Source organism: Telmatherina bonti, assembly GCF_933228915.1.
Source record: "Telmatherina bonti genome assembly, chromosome: 17".
In the NCBI taxonomy this organism is placed as follows: Eukaryota; Metazoa; Chordata; class Actinopteri; order Atheriniformes; family Telmatherinidae; genus Telmatherina; species Telmatherina bonti.
Genome location: NC_136615.1, coordinates 1,628,079 through 1,644,947, shown reverse-complemented (window position 1 = coordinate 1,644,947; position 16,869 = coordinate 1,628,079). Strand labels below are relative to the sequence as shown.

General features: G+C 50.0%; 1 protein-coding gene across 2 annotated transcripts in view; it reads right to left on the bottom strand.

The window, feature by feature from the left end:
* Positions 1-16,869, bottom strand: part of fktn (fukutin) — a 33,188-nt gene that overhangs the window by 15,500 nt on the left and 819 nt on the right. For both annotated transcript variants that reach the window (XM_079257216.1, XM_079257215.1), the window contains exons 2-7: positions 14,257-14,316; positions 10,208-10,408; positions 9,983-10,129; positions 8,941-9,071; positions 6,037-6,169; positions 5,811-5,940 (exon numbers count right to left, since the gene is read on the bottom strand). In XM_079257216.1, coding sequence (XP_079113342.1) covers positions 5,811-5,940; positions 6,037-6,169; positions 8,941-9,071; positions 9,983-10,129; positions 10,208-10,408; positions 14,257-14,316 — 802 coding nt within the window. The remainder of the gene's footprint in view (positions 1-5,810; positions 5,941-6,036; positions 6,170-8,940; positions 9,072-9,982; positions 10,130-10,207; positions 10,409-14,256; positions 14,317-16,869) is intronic.

The following is a 16,869-nucleotide window of genomic DNA, read 5'->3' as shown; positions in this document are numbered from 1 at the left end:
GGACATGTTTTACCTAGACAAGTTCTAGGTGGACATGTTTTACCTAGACAAGTTCTAGGTGGACATGTTTTACCTAGACAAGTTCTAGGTGGACATGTTTTACCTAGACATGTTCTACCTTGACATGTTCTAGGTGGACATGTTCTACCTACACATGTTCTAGGTGGACATGTTCTACCTAGACATGTTCTAGGTGGACATGTTCTACCTAGACATGTTCTAGGTGGATATTTTCTACCTAGACATGTTCTAGGTGGAGATGTTCTACCTGGACGTGTTCTACCTAGACATGTTCTAGGTGGACATGTTCTACCTAGACATGTTCTAGGTGGACATGTTCTACGTAGACATGTTCTATGTGGATATTTTCTACCTAGACATGTTCTAGGTGGACATGTTCTACGTAGACATGGTCTATGTGGATATTTTCTACCTAGACATGTTCTAGGTGGATATTTTCTACCTAGACATGTTCTAGGTGGATATGTTCTACCTAGACATGTTCTAGGTGGGCATGTTCTACCTAGACATGTTCTAGCTGGATATGTTCTACCTAGACATGTTCTAGGTGGACATGTTCTACCTAGACATGTTCTAAGTGGACATGTTCTACCTAGACATGTTCTAAGTGGACATGTTCTACCTAGACATGTTCTAGGTGGACATGTTCTACCTAGACATGTTCTAGGTGGACATGTTCTACCTAGACATGTTCTAGGTGGACATGTTCTACCTAGACATGTTCTAGGTGGACATGTTCTACCTAGACATGTTCTACCGAGACATGTTCTAGGTGGACATGTTCTACCTAGACATGTTCTACCGAGACATGTTCTAGCTGGATATGTTCTACCCAGACATGTTCTAGGTGGATATGTTCTACCCAGACATGTTCTAGGTGGACATGTTCTACCCAGAAATGTTCTAGGTGGACATGTTTTACCTAGACAAGTTCTAGGTGGACATGTTTTACCTAGACAAGTTCTAGGTGGACATGTTTTACCTAGACATGTTCTACCGAGACATGTTCTAGCTGGATATGTTCTACCCAGACATGTTCTAGGTGGATATGTTCTACCTAGACATGTTCTAGGTGGACATGTTCTACCTAGACATGCTCTTCCTAGACATGTTTTAGGTGGACATGTTCTACCTAGACATGTTCTAGGTGGACATGTTCTACCTAGACATGTTCTACCTAGACATGTTCTAGCTGGATATGTCCTACCTAGACATGTTCTACCTGGACATGTTCTAGCTGGATATGTTCTACCTAGACATGTTCTAGGTGGACATGTTCTACCTAAACATGTTCTAGCTGGACATGTTCTACCTAGACATGTTCTAGCTGGACATGTTCTACCTAGACATGTTCTAGGTGGACATGTTCTACCTAGACATGTTCTAGGTGGACATGTTCTACCTAGACATGTTATAGCTGGATATGTTCTACCTAGACATGTTCTAGGTGGACATGTTCTACCTAGACATGTTCTAGGTGGACATGTTCTACCTAGACATGTTCTAAGTGGACATGTTCTACCTAGACATGTTCTAGGTGGACATGTTCTACCTAGACATGTTCTAAGTGGACATGTTCTACCTAGGTGGACATGTTCTACCTAGACATGTTCTAGGTGGACATGTTCTACCTAGACATGTTCTAGGTGGATATGTTCTACCTAGACATGTTCTAGGTGGACATGTTCTATCTAGACATGTTCTAGGTGGACATGTTCTACCTAGACATGTTCTAGGTGGACATGTTCTATCTGGACATGTTCTACCTAGACATTTTCTAGGTGGACATGTTCTAGGTGGACATGTTCTACCTAGACGACATGTTCTAGGTGGACATGTTCTACCTAGACGACATGTTCTAGGTGGACATGTTCTACCTAGACATGTTCTAGGTGGACATGTTCTATCTAGACATGTTCTAGGTGGACATGTTCTATCTAGACATATTCTAGGTGGACATTTTCTACCTAGACATGTTCTTCCTAGACATGTTCTAGGTGGACATGTTCTTCCTAGACATGTTCTACCTTGACATGTTCTAGGTGGACATGTTCTACCTACACATGTTCTAGGTGGACATGTTCTACCTAGACATGTTCTAGGTGGACATGTTCTACCTAGACATGTTCTAGGTGGACATGTTCTACCTGGACGTGTTCTACCTAGACATGTTCTAGGTGGACATGTTCTACCTAGACATGTTCTAGGTGGACATGTTCTAGGTGGACATGTTCTACCTAGACATGTTCTAGGTGGACATGTTCTACCTAGACATGTTCTAGGTGGACATGTTCTACCTAGACATGTTCTAGGTGGACATGTTCTATCTAGACATGTTCTAGGTGGACATGTTCTACCTAGACATGTTCTAGCTGGATATGTTCTACCTAGACATGTTCTAGGTGGACATGTTCTACCTAGACATGTTCTAAGTGGACATGTTCTACCTAGACATGTTCTAGGTGGACATGTTCTACCTAGACATGTTCTAAGTGGACATGTTCTACCTAGGTGGACATGTTCTACCTAGACATGTTCTAGGTGGACATGTTCTACCTAGACATGTTCTAGGTGGATATGTTCTATCTAGACATGTTCTAGGTGGACATGTTCTATCTAGACATGTTCTAGGTGGACATGTTCTACCTAGACATGTTCTATCTGGACATGTTCTACCTAGACATTTTCTAGGTGGACATGTTCTAGGTGGACATGTTCTACCTAGACGACATGTTCTAGGTGGACATGTTCTACCTAGACATGTTCTAGGTGGACATGTTCTATCTAGACATGTTCTAGGTGGACATGTTCTATCTAGACATATTCTAGGTGGACATTTTCTACCTAGACATGTTCTTCCTAGACATGTTCTAGGTGGACATGTTCTTCCTAGACATGTTCTACCTTGACATGTTCTAGGTGGACATGTTCTACCTACACATGTTCTAGGTGGACATGTTCTACCTAGACATGTTCTAGGTGGACATGTTCTACCTAGACATGTTCTAGGTGGATATTTTCTACCTAGACATGTTCTAGGTGGACATGTTCTACCTGGACGTGTTCTACCTAGACATGTTCTAGGTGGACATGTTCTACCTAGACATGTTCTAGGTGGACATGTTCTACGTAGACATGTTCTATGTGGATATTTTCTACCTAGACATGTTCTAGGTGGACATGTTCTACGTAGACATGTTCTATGTGGATATTTTCTACCTAGACATGTTCTAGGTGGATATTTTCTACCTAGACATGTTCTAGGTGGATATGTTCTACCTAGACATGTTCTAGGTGGACATGTTCTACCTAGACATGTTCTAGGTGGACATGTTCTACCTAGACATGTTCTAGCTGGATATGTCCTACCTAGACATGTTCTACATAGACATGTTCTAGCTGGATATGTTCTACCTAGACATGTTCTAGGTGGACATGTTCTACCTAGACATGTTCTAGGTGGACATGTTCTAGGTGGACATGTTCTACCTAGACATGTTCTAGGTGGACATGTTCTACCTAGACATGTTCTAGGTGGACATGTTCTACCTAGACATGTTCTAGGTGGACATGTTCTACCTAGACATGTTCTAGGTGGACATGTTCTACCTAGACATGTTCTAGGTGGACATGTTCTACCTAGACATGTTCTAGGTGGACATGTTCTACCTAGACATGTTGTAGGTGGATATGTTCTACCTTGACATGTTCTAGGTGGACATGTTCTACCTAGACATGTTCTAGGTGGACATGTTCTACCTAGACATGTTCTAGGTGGATATTTTCTACGTAGACATGTTCTAGGTGGACATGTTCTACCTAGACATGTTCTAGCTGGATATGTTCTACCTAGACATGTTTTAGGTGGACATGTTCTACCTAGACATGTTCTAGGTGGACATGTTCTACCTAAACATGTTCTAAGTGGACATGTTCTACCTAGACATGTTCTAAGTGGACATGTTCTACCTAGACATGTTCTAGGTGGACATGTTCTACCTAGACATGTTCTAGGTGGACATGTTCTATCTAGACATGTTCTAGGTGGACATGTTCTATCTAGACATGTTCTAGGTGGACATGTTCTATCTAGACATGTTCTAGGTGGACATGTTCTACCTAGACATGTTCTAGCTGGATATGTTCTACCTAGACATGTTCTAGGTGGACATGTTCTACCTAGACATGTTCTAGGTGGACATGTTCTTCCTAGACATGTTCTAGGTGAATATGTTCTACCTGGACGTGTTCTACCTAGACATGTTCTAGGTGGACATGTTCTACCTAGACATGTTCTAGGTGGACATGTTCTATCTAGACATGTTCTAGGTGGACATGTTCTACCTAGACATGTTCTTCCTAGACATGTTCTAGGTGGACATGTTCTTCCTAGACATGTTCTACCTAGACATGTTCTAGGTGGACATGTTCTACCTAGACATGTTCTAGGTGGACATGTTCTTCCTAGACATGTTCTAGGTGAATATGTTCTACCTGGACGTGTTCTACCTAGACATGTTCTAGGTGGACATGTTCTACCTAGACATGTTCTAGGTGGACATGTTCTATCTAGACATGTTCTAGGTGGACATGTTCTACCTAGACATGTTCTTCCTAGACATGTTCTTCCTAGACATGTTCTAGGTGGACATGTTCTTCCTAGACATGTTCTACCTAGACATGTTCTAGGTGGACATGTTCTACCTAGACATGTTCTAGGTGGACATGTTCTACCTAGACATGGTCTAGGTGGACATGTTCTACCTAGACATGTTCTAGGTGGACATGTTCTCTCTAGACATGTTCTAGGTGGACATGTTCTCCCTAGACATGTTCTAGGTGGATATGTTCTACCTAGACATGTTCTAGGTGGATATGTTCTACCTAGACATGTTCTAGGTGGACATGTTCTCCCTAGACATGTTCTAGATGGACATGTTCTCCCTAGACATGTTCTAGGTGGACCTGTTCTCCCTAGACTAGGTACCCAGTTTACATACTGGTCGTTGTTGCTACCCAGTTGATACCCAGTTAAGATGTTGCTCGGACAATGGAACATTGGTTGACTGACCTAGATCCCCAGGACCTGGACCATGGAGGATCAGACCAACTTAAACGCATCATCCAGACCAGAAGAAACACTGTTACCATAGCAACAGGTAGGAAGTGATGCTGGCAGATTTTATCATATTAATTTATGGGACAATATAAATAGACAGTAATCTGATTACTCTGTTCCAGCTCAGACGTTTCAGGCAGAACTTCCTGTTTCTTCTTTATATCAGATTTAAGACCCCCCCCACTGGCGAGTACACTGTGTGTTGGAAAAAAATGACTTGTAACCATGACGACACAAGTAGCTGGTTGTTCCGTCACTTCGTGGTCGTGCAGTTCTGCATGTGTGACATCATCATTCCAGCCTTGTGGAACTGAACACGTCCAGAAGAAGAAGAAAAACGTTTCTTCATCAACAAGATGTGTTGGTCCCTGATAACTTTCTCTCCTCAGCCTCTCAACATCGGCACGCCAACGTCGTCAGAATGGGCGGGGCATTTTCCAGGCAATCTGATTGGTCAGAAGGTGGAGCTTTTATTCTCATTGATCTCTAATCCAGACGGGGTTAGCCGTTCAGCGTACGTCACCATGGTGATTTACCTGTTAGGAAGTGAACCAGCGTCGTAGTATGGAAACCTGAAGTTCCCTCCATAAGAGGAAGTCCCGCTTTGTAGGACAGACCTAAGGTGTGGGTATGTTGTTAGTATGTTGTTAGCATGGTGTAGATATGTTACCCAAGCAGGTCCCGCTGCTGAGCCAGAACGGGACCTGGAGCTCAGCGAGGGTTCGAGCAGCCAAATGCAGCAACGTTTTCACTTTTCTTCTGAAATCCACAGCAGCTGCAGATGAATCGTCGGGGTAGAGCTGCATTAACACACAATGGAGAGAGAGAGTGAGAGGTCTCATTCTATGGATTTCTTTCTACTTTGAACTTTACTGGTTCTACGGCGATGGGAGCACCTGCAGGAAGTTGCGGGCGTCACGGTAACGGCATTCTAGGAAACGGGCGTTCCGTTGTTGAATGAGGAAACGAGAAATGTTGCGGGGGACTTTGACATTGAGACCGTCCAGGACAGTAAGAATCAGTTCCTGCCTGTGGACATGGAGGACAAAAACCGGATGTTCAGGTCATAGGTCACATCAAACCCACGTAGACCCTGTCCAACGCTGTCAGTACTCGTGTCCTGACCATCAGGACCAGTATCGGGACTAGGATCGGGACCAGTATCAGGACTAAGAACAGGACTTGGAAAAGACCAGTATTAGGACTAGAAACGGGACCAGTATCAAGACTAGTATCAGGACTAGGAATACGACCAGTATCAGGACAAGGAACGGGACCAGTATCAAGACTAGTATCAGGACTAGGAATACGACCAGTATCAGGACAAGGAACGGGACCAGTATCAGGACTAGGAACGGGACCAGTATCAGGACTAGGAACATGACTTGGAACAAGACCAGTATCAGGACTAGGAACGGAACCAGTATCAGGACTAGGAACGGGACCAGTATCAGGACTAGGAACATGACTTGGAACGGGATCAGTATCAGGACTAGGAAGGGGACCAGTATCAGGACGGGGAACGCGACCAGTATCAGGACTAGGAACGGGACTTGGAACAAGACCAGTATCAGGACTTGGAACGTGACCAGTATCAAGACTAGTATCAGGACTAGGAATGCGACCAGTATCAGGACGAGGAACGGGACTTGGAACAAGACCAGTATCAGGACTAGGAACGGGACCAGTATCAGGACTAGGAATGCGACCAGTATCAGGACTGGGAACGGGACCAGTATCAGGACTGGGAACGGGACCAGTATCAGGACTGGGAACGGGACCAGTATCAGGACTGGGAACGGGACCAGTATCAGGACTAGGAACGGGACCAGTATCAGGACTGGGAACGGGACCAGTATTAGGACTAGGAACGGGACCAGTATCAGGACTAGGAACGGGACCAGTATCAGGACTAGTAACCGGACCAGTATCAGGACTAGGAACGGGAATTGGAACAAGACCAGTATCAGGACTAAGAACGGGACTTGGAACAAGACCAGTATCAAGACTAGGAACGGGACAAGTATCAGGACTAGGAACGGGACAAGTATCAGGACCAGGAACGCGACCAGTATCAGGACTAGGAACGTGACCAGTATCAGGACTAGGAACAGGAACAGTATCAGGACTAGGAACAGGACTTGGAACAAGACCAGTATCAGGACTTGGAACGGGACCAGTATCAAGACTAGTATCAGGACTAGGAATGCGACCAGCATCAGGACTAGGAACGGGACTTGGAACAACACCAGTATCAGGACTAGGAATGTGATCAGTATCAGGACTAGGAACGGGACCAGTATCAGGACTGGGAACGGGACCAGTATCAGGACTGGGAACGGGACCAGTATCAGGACTGGGAACGGGACCAGTATTAGGACTAGGAACGGGACCAGTATCAGGACTAGGAACGGGACCAGTATCAGGACTAGGAACATGACTTGGAACAAGACCAGTATCAGGACTAGGAACGGAACCAGTATCAGGACTAGGAACGGGACCAGTATCAGGACTAGGAACATGACTTGGAACGGGATCAGTATCAGGACTAGGAAGGGGACCAGTATCAGGACGGGGAACGCGACCAGTATCAGGACTAGGAACGGGACTTGGAACAAGACCAGTATCAGGACTTGGAACGTGACCAGTATCAAGACTAGTATCAGGACTAGGAATGCGACCAGTATCAGGACGAGGAACGGGACTTGGAACAAGACCAGTATCAGGACTAGGAACGGGACCAGTATCAGGACTAGGAATGCGACCAGTATCAGGACTGGGAACGGGACCAGTATCAGGACTGGGAACGGGACCAGTATCAGGACTGGGAACGGGACCAGTATCAGGACTAGGAACGGGACCAGTATCAGGACTGGGAACGGGACCAGTATTAGGACTAGGAACGGGACCAGTATCAGGACTAGGAACGGGACCAGTATCAGGACTAGTAACCGGACCAGTATCAGGACTAGGAACGGGAATTGGAACAAGACCAGTATCAGGACTAAGAACGGGACTTGGAACAAGACCAGTATCAAGACTAGGAACGGGACAAGTATCAGGACTAGGAACGGGACAAGTATCAGGACCAGGAACGCGACCAGTATCAGGACTAGGAACGTGACCAGTATCAGGACTAGGAACAGGAACAGTATCAGGACTAGGAACAGGACTTGGAACAAGACCAGTATCAGGACTTGGAACGGGACCAGTATCAAGACTAGTATCAGGACTAGGAATGCGACCAGCATCAGGACTAGGAACGGGACTTGGAACAACACCAGTATCAGGACTAGGAATGTGATCAGTATCAGGACTAGGAACGGGACCAGTATCAGGACTGGGAACGCGACCAGTATCATGACTAGGAATGGGACCAGTATCAGGACTAGGAACCAGACCAGTATCAGGACTAGGAACGGGACCAGTATCAGGACTAGGAAACGGGACAAGGAACGGGACAAGTATCAGGACCAGGAACGGGACCAGTATCAGGACAAGTATCAGGACCAGGAACGGGACCAGTTCCAGGACTAGGAACAGGACTTGGAACGGGACCAGTATAAGGACTAGGAAGGGGACCAGTATCAGGACGGGGAACGCGACCAGTATCAGGACTAGGAAAGGGACCAGTATCAGGACTAGGAACGGGACCAGTATCAGGACTAGGAACAAGACCAGTATCAGGACTAGGAACGGGACCAGTATCAGGACGGGAAGTTCTAGGAAGTTCTAGGAAGTGTCTAGTGGTCTTGACGTGCTCCAGTACGTTATAAAGCACTACACATTGCCAGACTGACCTATCATACGCTCCAGCGTGACGTCCGTAGTCCAGCAGCCTGAAGGGGGCGAAGCTGTGGTCCATGTGGGCTTTGAGTCGCAGCGCTCCATGCCACAGGTAGTTCCCGCTTCGCTCGTACAGGAACACCACCTGGACACAGTTCAGGTAGCTGAGTGTTACCACCATGCCACTACAACTCCTTCCAACTCACAGGAACAAGTCACATAATGTCAGTCAGTCATCAAAACTCACCAACCAGGCATAAGCAAATATCCTTCAACCTGGGTATCACCAAAGGGTTACTCAGGAGGACTAAATGGTTTATTCAACTTTATTTATTTATATAGCGTCAAATCACGGCAATGCCATCTCAAGACGCTTTACAGACAGAGGGGAAAACATAATGAAAGCCAATTCATAACAGCCTATATAAGGAAACCAACAGATTGAGTTGAGTCCAACTCAATCTCCCATCCTGAGCAAGCACACTGGCGACAGTGGGAAGGAAAAAACTCCCTTTTAACAGGAAGGAAACCTCCGGCAGAACCCGGCTCAGGACAGACAGCCATCTGCCTCTGCTGTGTGGGGGGAAGAGGACAGAAAGACAACAGACAACAGGAACTGCTACTCCCGGCCAGGGAGACCTGCTGAGACAGGAGACATACATGTTAATGATGCAGCACTGTTATGGGGGGGTAAAGCTAGATGGTTGCTAGGCAAAGCTAAATGGTTGCTAGGCAAAGCTAGATGGTTGCTAGGCAAAGCTAGATGGTTGCTAGGCAAAGCTAGATGGTTGCTAGGCAAAGCTAAATGGTTGCAAGGCAAAGCTAGATGGTTGCTAGGCAAAGCTAAATGGTTGCTAGGCAAAGCTAGATGGTTGCTAGGCAAAGCTAGATGGTTGCTAGGCAAAGCTAGATGGTTGCTAGGAAAGGCTAAATGCTGGCCAAGAGAACGTAAGTGGTGACTAGGCATTGCTGTTTGGTTACTAAGTGCTGCGCTTTGGTTGGTAAGTATGTTCAAAAGATGATCAGGTGTCACTTTGTGTTTGTGGCTCCACCCACATGGATGATGTAACTGTGGAGACGAAAAAGAAAGTGCAGAGGGATCTCCTGCCCTGATAGGGTGTCCAGGCTGGCCAATCGTGGGTCTTCTCCTCGCAGGTCCAGCAGCTCAAAGCCTTTCTGCTGAGCAGCCAATAGGAAAGCAGGCTGCCAGAGAAAAAAAAAGAAACATCATTTAGAAGAATTGATCATTTCTCCTCTTGTATCTTTACACTTCATACTCACATCATACTTCCACAGGTTGGCATGGAGAGCAAATGATGTGATTGGCCGGCCAGTACAGAGGAAGCTGCAGTGCGGCTCAAGCACCAAGTGGTCATGCTTCCTCAAAGAATCCTGGGACAGCAGAGCAAGCGCAGCTGTGTCCGCCAGAAACAACGGCAGCTGGAAATGCCGTGCCAACGCCAGAAACTTCTTCACTGTCTGCTGCAGAGACACCATACAGGACAATTACCATAGCAACAAGAGGACAGACATGAAGAGGGGACTTTCATGGAGGAATGTCAAACTCTACAAGTGGGGTACCTAGAGGCAGGATCCCAGATCTACCATACCAGGCAGGATCCCAGATCTACCATACCAGGCAGGATCCCAGATCTACCATACCAGGCAGGATCCCAGGTCTACCAGACCAGGCAGGATCCCAGATCCACCAGACCAGGCAGGATCCCAGATCTACCAGACCAGGCAGGATCCCAGATCTACCATACCAGGCAGGATCCCAGATCTACCATACCAGGCAGGATCCCAGATCTACCATACCAGGCAGGATCCCAGATCCACCATACCAGGCAGGATCCCAGATCTACCAGACCAGGCAGGATCCCAGATCTACCATACCAGGCAGGATCCCAGATCTACCATACCAGGCAGGATCCCAGATCTACCATACCAGGCAGGATCCCAGATCCACCATACTAGGCAGGATCCCAGATCTACCAGACCAGGCAGGATCCCAGATCTACCATACCAGGCAGGATCCCAGATCCACCATACCAGGCAGGATCCCAGATCTACCAGACCAGGCAGGATCCCAGATCTACCATACCAGGCAGGATCCCAGATCCACCATACCAGGCAGGATCCCAGATCTACCAGACCAGGCAGGATCCCAGATCTACCAGACCAGGCAGGATCCCAGATCTACCAGACCAGGCAGGATCCCAGATCTACCATACCAGGCAGGATCCCAGATCCACCATACCAGGCAGGATCCCAGATCTACCAGACCAGGCAGGATCCCAGATCTACCAGACCAGGCAGGATCCCAGATCTACCATACCAGGCAGGATCCCAGATCTACCATACCAGGCAGGATCCCAGATCCACCATACCAGGCAGGATCCCAGATCTACCAGACCAGGCAGGATCCCAGATCTACCAGACCAGGCAGGATCCCAGATCTACCAGACCAGGCAGGATCCCAGATCTACCATACCAGGCAGGATCCCAGATCCACCATACCAGGCAGGATCCCAGATCCACCATACCAGGCAGGATCCCAGATCTACCATACCAGGCAGGATCCCAGATCTACCATACCAGGCAGGATCCCAGATCTACCAGACCAGGCAGGATCCCAGATCTACCATACCAGGCAGGATCCCAGATCTACCATACCAGGCAGGATCCCAGATCTACCAGACCAGGCAGGATCCCAGATCTACCAGACCAGGCAGGATCCCAGATCCACCAGACCAGGCAGGATCCCAGATCCACCAGACCAGGCAGGATCCCAGATCTACCAGACCAGGCAGGATCCCAGATCCACCAGACCAGGCAGGATCCCAGATCTACCATACCAGGCAGGATCCCAGATCCACCAGACCAGGCAGGATCCCAGATCTACCAGACCAGGCAGGATCCCAGATCCACCAGACCAGGCAGGATCCCAGATCCACCATACCAGGCAGGATCCCAGATCTACCATACCAGGCAGGATCCCAGATCCACCAGACCAAGCAGGATCCCAGATCCACCAGACCAGGCAGGATCCCAGATCTACCACACCAGGCAGGATCCCAGATCTACCAGACCAGGCAGGATCCCAGATCTACCAGACCAGGCAGGATCCCAGATCCACCAGACCAGGCAGGATCCCAGATCCACCAGACCAGGCAGGATCCCAGATCTACCAGACCAGGCAGGATCCCAGATCTACCAGACCAGGCAGGATCCCAGATCCACCAGACCAGGCAGGATCCCAGATCTACCAGACCAGGCAGGATCCCAGATCTACCAGACCAGGCAGGATCCAGATCCAGACAGATAAAATGGTGGTGGCCAACCAAGCGGACATAGTGATCATGGAGAAGCAGCAGAGGAAAGCCGTAGTGATCGATGGATCCATCCCCAATGATGGAAATATCAGGAAAAAGGAGAAACTGGAGAAGTACCAAGGCCTCAAGGAAGACCTGGAGAAGGCCTGGAGGGTGAAAGTAACAGTGGTACCCATAGTGATGGGAGCACTGGGGGCCGTGTCCCCCACACTGGAGAAGTGGCTCCAACAGATACCTGGTGGAACATCAGACATCTCCGTCCAGAAGAGATCAGTCCTCGGAACAGCTGAGATACTGAAGAGGAGCCTCCCAGGACTCTGGTGGAGAACCTGAGCTGGACAGATGAACAGCCACCCGCCCTACCCTGGGGAGATGGGAGGGGGTTTTTTTTATAGAGAGAGGGAGAGAGAGTTTCTGTTGTCTGTTCTGTTTCTTGTTGTCCATCCATCATCTCCTGCTTATCCGGGGTCGGGTCGCGGGGGCAGCAGCCTAAGCAGGGAAGCCCAGACTTCCCTCTCCCCAGCCACATTTGCCAACTCTGCGGGGGGGATCCCGAGGCGTTCCCAGGCCAGCCGAGAGATATAATCCCTCCAGCGTGTCCTGGGTCTTCCCCGGGGTCTCCTCCCAGAGGGACGTGCCTGGAACACCTCACCAGGGAGGTCCAGGAGGCATCCTGACCAGATGCCCGAGCCACCTCAACTGGTTCCTCTCCATGCGGAGGAGCAGCGGCTCTACTCTGATCTCCTCCCGGATGACCGAGCTCCTCACCCTATCTCTAAGGGAGAGCCCGGCCACCCTGCAGAGGAAACCCATTTCAGCCGCCTGTATACGAGATCTCGTTCTTTTGGTCATGACCCACAGCTCATGGGTCACCACAGGTCCGACGATACGACTACAAAATCGATCATGGAACTGCGGCCCAGGGAATCCTGATGCCAGGTGTACATATGGACACTCTTATGTTGGAACATGGTGTTCATTATGGACAATCCATGACGAGCACAGAAGTCCAATAACAAAACACCATTTGGGTTCAGAGGGGGGGTTGGGGTGGACCATGCCTCCCAATCACTCCCCTCCAGGTCTCACTGTCATTGCCCACGTGAGCATTGAAGTCCCCCAGCAGAACAATGGAGTCCCCAGAAGGAGCACCCTCCAGCACTCCCTCCAAGGACTCCAGAAAGGGTGGGTACTCTGAACTGCTGTTCGGTGCATAAGCACAGACAACAGTCAGGACCCGTCCCCCCACCCGGAGGCGGAGGGAAACTACCCTTTCATCCACCGGGGTAAACCCCAACGTGCAGGCACCAAGCTGGGGGCTGATGAGAATGCCCACACCTGCTCGGCGCCTCCCACCATGAGCAACTCCAGAGTGGAAGAAGGTCCAGCCCCTCTAGAGGGTTCTGGTTCCAGAGTCCAAGCCATGCGTCAAGGTGAGTCCAACTATATCTAATCGGAACCGCTCAACCTTGCGCACAAGCTCAGGCTCCTTCCCCACCAGAGAGGTGACGTTCCACGTCCCTAGAGCCAGCTTCTGTAGCCGGGGATCGGACCGCCAGGGTCCCCGCCCCTTGCTGCCGCCCAGCTCACATTGCACCCGACCCCTACGGCTCCTCCCGCAGATGGTGAGCCCACGGGAGGTGGGGCCCATGTAACCCTTTCGGGCTGAGCCCGACCGGGCCCCATGGGCGAAGGCCCAGCCACCAGACACTCGCTCTCGTACCCCACCTCCAGGCCTGGCTCCAGAGGGGGGTCCCAGTAACCCGCGTCCGGGCAAGGGAACATTCCTGCCAATGTTTGTAGTCATCATAGGGGTCAATGAGCCGCGCTTAGTCTGGTCCCTCCCCTAGACACCTGTTTGCCATGGAGACCCTACCAGGGGCATAAAGCCCCAGACAACATGGCTGCGAGGATCTTCGGGACACACAAACCCCTCCACCACGATAAGGTGAGGGGCTCTGTCTCAGGTGTAAATAATGTTTAAAAGTGACTCACCCATTGGACCTGGCTGGTGGTCAGGTGACCTGCTGGGTTCAGGAAGTGAACACCTGGCTGCTGTAGAGGAAACAAATAACATCAGTTAACTGACGGAAAATATAACATTGTGATCCACCGGGTCTCTGGAAGATCCTGGAAACTGGGACCAGGCCTGTATGCTTACTGGTTTGACAGGGAACAAGTCCCGGTCTACATTTCTGTACTAGACCACCAGGTGTAAGGCTGAACAGAAACTTGCTGGTTAGAGTCGGTGGAAAGATGGATCAAAGGACTTGGAGCAGACCCGGATCCCGGAGCAGACCTAAAGCCTGAACAGACCTGGACCCCGGAGCAGACCTGGACCCAGAGCAGACCGGGAGCAGACCTAAAGCCTGAACAGACCTGGACCCCGGAGCAGATCTGGTTCTTCACTCATCAGTCATCCTGACACTGGTGAGTAAATCCATCCAGCATGTTAAGTCCAGTCCAGTCGGTCAGAGATCAGCTGATGTTTTACATCACCTCCTTATCCATATATGGCAAAAACAGCAAATATGGTAAAAACAAATTCAACATTCATCCGCTTGTCCTAAGACATGTGAGGTTAACTGGTTACAATTAATTGTTTGTACGAGTGAGAGCGTGTGTGAATGGTTGTCTGTCCCTCTGTGTGGTCCTGTTATAAACCGAAGACCTGTCCAGGTGTACCTGCCTCTCACCCAGTGATTACTGGGATGGACTCCAGCTTCCCTGCGACCCTGAAAAGAACTAAGCGGTTCAGAAAAATGACTGGTCGAGGCTGTCTTGTTGGAGCCCCAGGATGGAGGGTCTTTGGTTGGAGGCCTGACAACGTGTTGGAGCCCCAGGATGGAGGGTCTTTGGTTGGAGGCCTGACAACGTGTTGGAGCCCCAGGATGGAAGGTCTTTGGTTGGAGGCCTGACAACGTGTTGGAGCCCCAGGATGGAGGGTCTTTGGTTGGAGGCCTGACAACGTGTTGGAGCCCCAGGATGGAAGGTCTTTGGTTGGAGGCCTGACAACGTGTTGGAGCCCCAGGATGGAAGGTCTTTGGTTGGAGGCCTGACAACGTGTTGGAGCCCCAGGATGGAGGGTCTTTGGTTGGAGGCCTGACAACGTGTTGGAACCCCAGGATAGAAGGTCTTTGGTTGGAGGCCTGACAACGTGTTGGAGACCCAGGATGGAAGGTCTTTGGTTGGAGGCCTGACAACGTGTTGGAGCCCCAGGATAGAAGGTCTTTGGTTGGAGGCCTGACAACGTGTTGGAGCCCCAGGATGGAAGGTCTTTGGTTGGAGGCCTGACAACGTGTTGGAGCCCCAGGATGGAGGGTCTTTGGTTGGAGGCCTGACAACGTGTTGGAGCCCCAGGATGGAGGGTCTTTGGTTGGAGGCCTGACAACGTGTTGGAGCCCCAGAATGGAGGGTCTTTGGTTGGAGGCCTGACAACGTGTTGGAGCCCCAGGATGGAGGGTCTTTGGTTGGAGGCCTGACAACGTGTTGGAGCCCCAGGATAGAAGGTCTTTGGTTGGAGGGCTGACAACGTGTTGGAGACCCAGGATGGAAGGTCTTTGGTTGGAGGCCTGACAACGTGTTGGAGCCCCAGGATGGAAGGTCTTTGGTTGGAGGCCTGACAACGTGTTGGAGCCCCAGGATGGAAGGTCTTTGGTTGGAGGCCTGACAACGTGTTGGAGCCCCAGGATGGAGGGTCTTTGGTTGGAGGCCTGACAACGTGTTGCAGCCCCAGGATGGAGGGTCTTTGGTTGGAGGCCTGACAACGTGTTGCAGCCCCAGGATGGAGGGTCTTTGGTTGGAGGCCTGACAACGTGTTGGAGCCCCAGGATGGAGGGTCTTTGGTTGGTGGCCTGACAACGTGTTGGAGCCCCAGGATGGAGGGTCTTTGGTTGGAGGCCTGACAACGTGTTGGAGCCCCAGGATGGAAGGTCTTTGGTTGGAGGCCTGACAACGTGTTGGAGCCCCAGGATGGAGGGTCTTTGGTTGGAGGCCTGACAACGTGTTGGAGCCCCAGGATGGAAGGTCTTTGGTTGGAGGCCTGACAACGTGTTGGAGCCCCAGGATGGAGGGTCTTTGGTTGGAGGCCTGACAACGTGTTGCAGCCCCAGGATGGAGGGTCTTTGGTTGGAGGCCTGACAACGTGTTGGAGCCCCAGGATGGAGGGTCTTTGGTTGGTGGCCTGACAACGTGTTGGAGCCCCAGGATGGAGGGTCTTTGGTTGGAGGCCTGACAACGTGTTGGAGCCCCAGGATGGAAGGTCTTTGGTTGGAGGCCTGACAACGTGTTGGAGCCCCAGGATGGAGGGTCTTTGGTTGGAGGCCTGACAACGTGTTGGAGCCCCAGGATGGAAGGTCTTTGGTTGGAGGCCTGACAACGTGTTGGAGCCCCAGGATGGAGGGTCTTTGGTTGGAGGCCTGACAACGTGTTGCAGCCCCAGGATGGAGGGTCTTTGGTTGGAGGCCTGACAACGTGTTGGAGCCCCAGGATGGAGGGTCTTTGGTTGGTGGCCTGACAACGTGTTGGAGCCCCAGGATGGAGGGTCTTTGGTTGGAGGCCTGACAACGTGTTGGAGCCCCAGGATGGAAGGTCTTTGGTTGGAGGCCT